This window comes from Pithys albifrons, chromosome 28, assembly GCF_047495875.1.
Source record: "Pithys albifrons albifrons isolate INPA30051 chromosome 28, PitAlb_v1, whole genome shotgun sequence".
NCBI classification, from domain to species: domain Eukaryota; kingdom Metazoa; phylum Chordata; class Aves; order Passeriformes; family Thamnophilidae; genus Pithys; species Pithys albifrons.
The window spans coordinates 5670195-5675122 of record NC_092485.1 but is presented as its reverse complement, the minus strand read 5'-3'; the positions used below and the strand labels follow the sequence as shown (position 1 = coordinate 5675122).

Genomic DNA, 4928 nt, shown 5'->3' with positions numbered 1-4928 from the left:
CCATTGTACTGGTATCATTTTCAGTGATCCTGAGCTTTGCCAAGTATTGTAATGTTTGCCCATCTGTGTTGATCCAAGATTGGCAGCAGAGGGGAGAGGGCTATAAAAGCAGGAGAGGTTCTGCACCTCCTCAGTCCTGGTCCAAGATGGCCAAGCTCACTCTGCTCACCGGTAAGTCCCACTTCAACCTGGGTCTCTCTGCCTTTCTCACAAGTGTTGGGGGCTCTGCCCCTGCCACACTTGAGCCTGGACAGGGGGGTGGGGGTGTGAAAATGCTGCTCTCTCTTTTCCTCAAAGATTTCTCAATCTCCTTTAAGGAGGGAGAGTTCTCTTCTTTAGTGCTGCTGTTGGGGGGATCTTTCCTGCTTTGACCATGGAGAGAGTTCACTGCTGTTGGAAACTGAAATGTGCTTTTGAAGCAAAGTCTAAAACTCCAAGTTCTGCTTTGGCACTTACTTGGTTTCTTTTCTATCCTTTCCCAGAAATCATTCCACAGATTTTACCATCTTCCCAAGAGATTCTCATCTGCCTGAGCTTGGGAATACAGGGTCTTGCCCAAGAACTTTGTATTTCTGAGTGCAAACAGTGACATGTTTGTTCTTCCATTCTGTCCCCCCAGGTCTGGCCCTGCTGCTCAACGCCCACCTCGGTAGGTGCCTCCTTCTGTCCAGCAACTCCTGCAGAGCCTCCCCAGCCCCAGCACTCCCAGACAGGGCAAAGAGGTGGCACAGCCAACACCCAGAGAGCCTCCCACCGCCCCAGCCCTTCTCAGGGATCCCTCCTGCCTCCCTCTGCCTCCCGGGGCAGCAGCACAAAGGTTCAGTTGGGGTCAGACGCCGAGTGCTGAGTTTAAGGGCTCAGGAGGTTCCAACACTGACACATCCCCTGAGACAAAGGAGGAAGGAAACAAATCCACTCCTGACCCAGAGAGCCAGGCAGTGACCACGGGATGACCAACCCTACTGCCCTTCCCTGAACTCCTGACCCCACCAGGAAACTGCCCAGGCCCTCCCAGCAGATCTGGTGCTGATGCTCTGCCTGAGGTCACTCTCTGGTGTCCCTTCAGTGCAGGCTGAGCCCTCCAAGAGCTCCTCTGTGTCCCTGCAGGCACTGCCTACGTGCTGACATGTTACTTCACCAACTGGGCCCAGTACAGGCCTGGGGAGGGCAAATACACCCCCGAGAACATCGACCCCAACCTCTGCAACCACCTGATCTACGCCTTTGCTGGGATGAACAACAATGAGATCACCACTTATGAATGGAATGATGAGACCCTCTACAAGTCCTTCAATGGGCTGAAGAACCAGTATGTACTGGGAGAAAAGGGCATGGCTTGTTCTGCCTCTGGCCAGGCCAGGGCAGGGCAGGGGGACAGCTCTGCTCCTCTGAGTATGGGGACAGTGGCTCAGGGTACCAGGGACTTGCTGTTCATGTTTCCCACCAAAAAGACATGGCCTGTGTGAACACAGCTACATCAAAGTCTTGCAATAACACAGGTTCTCATCCCTTCCTCTGCAGGAACAGAAACCTGAAGACCCTGCTGGCCATTGGAGGATGGAATTTTGGGACACAAAAGTATGTTCAAAGTACCTTTTTCCAGTAATGGCACCCTGGAAAGGGAGGGAGAAGGGCATGAGGCCCCAGTCTAACCCCAACTCTCTCCTGCTCTGCTTCCCCAGGTTCACCACAATGGTTTCCACCCCCCAGAACCGCCAGACCTTCATCAACTCCGTGGTCAGGTTCCTGCGCCAGTATGGCTTCGATGGGCTGGACCTGGACTGGGAATACCCCGGCTCCAGGGGCAGCCCAGCCCAGGACAAGGGGCTCTTCACCGTCCTGGTTAAGGTGGGTTTGGGCTCTGCTCACAGCCCTGGGCAGATGCAAAGTGGGAGCCCAGATGGCCCAGCTGAGCCCAGTCCCTTGGCACCCTCAGGAACTGCTGGCAGCCTTCGAGCAGGAAGCCAGACAGACCAACCAGCCCCGTCTCATGGTCACCGCGGCTGTGGCTGGAGGAGTGTCCACCATCCAGGCTGGCTACGAGATCGCTGAGCTCGGGAAGTGAGTGGCAAACCCTGGGATCAGCCATGGGAATGCAGTGGTTTTCTGGAAGTGCTGAAATCCAAGCTCCAAAGAGCCCTTGGGGGAACCGGCTGTGCAGGCAGCGGGGCTGGGCTGTGACAGGAGGTGACAGCCAGCCCTGAAGGGGCAGGTCAGGACACAGAGAATGTTCTCCACAGGTACCTGGACTACATCCACGTGATGACCTACGACTTCCACGGCCCCTGGGATGGCTCCACTGGCGAGAACAGCCCCCTGTACAGCAGTGGCACCCTCAGTGTTGTGAGTCCATCTTGGGAGCCTCTGTCACTGAGCTCCTCCCTCTGCCAACAAATCCTGGCACTGACTTGAACTGTGGTGGCTGTTACAGGAATATGCCATGAACTACTGGAGGAACAACGGTGCCCCAGCCCAGAAGCTGCTTGTTGGATTCCCAACCTATGGAAAGACCTTCACTCTGCAGAACCCCTCCAACAATGGCATTGGTGCCCCAAGCTCTGGCCCTGGCCCAGCAGGACCTTACACCAGGGAGGCTGGGCTGTTGGCTTACTACGAGGTACGTGTGGCCCTCAGAGCACCAACAATCCTCTGACATCCCAGCAAGGAGTTCTGAGCCTGTGCAAACTCCACCTGCCCTTTTTTGCAGGTCACTTCCTGACTTGTCCCCTTCTGCTCTTCTTTCCTAGATCTGCACATTCCTGAACTCTGGAGCCACCCAGGCTTGGGATGGCCCTGAGGATGTTCCCTACGCCTACAAGGGCAACGAATGGATCGGCTACGACAACATGAAGAGCTTCAGCCTCAAGGTCTGGTGGGATGTTGGGGCTGTGCTGGGGATCAGGCAGGAGCCTCCTGCAGGATTTCTCATCAGGAATGTCTCTCTGGCACCCAACAGGTGGACTGGCTGAAGCAGAACAACTTTGGAGGTGCCATGGTTTGGACCATCGACCTGGATGACTTCACTGGCACTTTCTGCCATGAAGGCAAATACCCCCTGATCTCCACCCTGAAGAAGGGCCTTGGGCTGTAAGCCAGTGGTGAGTTCTGGGCAGGAACACGGGGTTTGTGTCACTCCAGCAGCTCCCAAGAGCTGGAGTGCTTAGAATGCCGCGGGGCCATGGAGGGAGGAGGGTCCTTTACAAACAGGATCCCTTCCCAAAGCCAAACTGCTTCCTGATGTTCTCTTCAGGCTGCAAGACCTGTGAGCAGTCCAGCCCTCAAGTTCCTGTAGCTCCTAAGCATGCAAGCAACAATTCAGGGGACTGGCCACGAAGATCCCAACCCTGTTCCAGCCAACAGACCCCTCTGATCTAATTGCTCACAACAAGAATGCACAAATAAAGCTTTCTGCAAACGAAACAATCCTCTCTGTTTTAACTCGTTTCACGCTCTCGAGTTCACAGAGCCTGGCAGGCTGTGCCTGGGAACTCCAGCAATTAAAAGCGCAGACAGCAGGGGTCAATGTTGCCCGCTCTTCCCAGCCCTCTGGATGCAGAGATGTCCTCGGGTCTTCTGGGATCAGTTCAGGAAGAAATGTGCTTGCAGGCCAGAAAGAGGAGTTGTTACTCCTTTCTGTTTAATCGCAAATACAGAACTGGGATTAGGAGGAATTTTTTTTAGCACTTTCATATAGGAATGGAGCACTTTGTCCTTGCAACAGGAAAATAACCAGGATAAAGGCAATTTGTTTCTCCAGGGCTGTAAAACCTACATAAGACATAGAATCAAAGAGTCACAGACTGGTTTGGGCTGGGACACCTTCCACTAGTCCATGTTGCTCCAAGCCCTGTCCAACCTGGCCTGGATCATTTCCAGGGCTGGGGCAGCCACAGCTTCTCTGGGCATCCTGTGCCAGGGCCTGCCCACCCTCACAGGGAGGAATTTCTTCCCAATATCTAATCTAAAGCTGCTTTTCTTTACCTTAAGGCCATTTTCCAAAGACCATCTCTAAGACATGACTGGCTTAGTGTGAAAGAGTCCAAAAACCTGCCCAACTTCTCACCATGCCAGGATGCCAACTAAGACACAGTCATTTTATTTGCATGCTCAGGAATCTCATCTCCTACAGCAGAGCATCCCCTGCCTGGGCAGAGTACAGATTAAATCCATCCTTTTGGGCCATCTCAAGTGTTTAACTCACCTGCTTATACATCTAACAAAGCATTTAAGCTCAGTTTCTGTCTCTTCTGCCTTTCCTTAGCAGCACAGTAAGTATTTAGTGCAGGAAAATGTGTTTGAGGGGTCAGTTTAAATATATAAACTAATTGGAGCTGAGCTGGACACACAGGGGAAAGAATAGACCGTGCAAGCCAAAACCTGATTAGGGATTCATGGAGCATCATTTAATCATGGAGCCAGTTTAAAGAGACCTGTCTGGGCCTCCCGTGGTGATGTTGCCAGTCTCTCAGTGGCTTAACAGCTTTTAATAACTGAGCTGTACTTGGGCACTACTGACCTTCTTGGATAAACTGTCCCCTCTCCAGGAGTGTGACAGAATGAAGAAAATACAACCACAGTGTCAGCAGCCAAATATGTGCAGTCCTGGCCCCCAGCCAGCCTGCTCTGGGTGCACTGGCTGTGGCTGCTGCCACTACAGCCCAATGCCAGGAAAAGGGGCTCTGCCACCTCCCAGTCATGGAACCCCCCCGTGTCCTTCCCTGGGCAGCACACGGAGCTGGTGGGGCTGGTGGTGTGGCAGGAGCTGTGCAGGGACGTGGCTGGGACACCAGCAGGATTGGCATCTGCTCAGCTGCCTCACCAAGGGCTTTGAGAGGGGGCTGGGGCTGGCCTGCTCCAAATCTCCCTCTGTTCCTCCAAACGGATCATTCGGTGGAGCTTCAAGACACAGGTTGTAGCTGCCATGAGAT

At 53.7% G+C, this 4928-nt stretch overlaps 1 protein-coding gene across 1 annotated transcript; it reads left to right on the top strand.

Moving 5' to 3' along the window:
* On the top strand, positions 1–3403 carry LOC139683514 (acidic mammalian chitinase-like). The gene is made up of 11 exons (XM_071578718.1): positions 1–171; positions 620–649; positions 1108–1309; positions 1522–1578; positions 1683–1848; positions 1937–2061; positions 2241–2343; positions 2432–2617; positions 2748–2867; positions 2957–3098; positions 3251–3403. The coding sequence occupies exons 1-10, from the start codon at positions 147–149 to the stop codon at positions 3089–3091; spliced, it is 1149 nt and encodes a 382-aa protein (XP_071434819.1). The 5' UTR covers positions 1–146; the 3' UTR covers positions 3092–3098; positions 3251–3403.
* The last annotated feature ends 1525 nt before the right edge of the window (positions 3404–4928 follow it).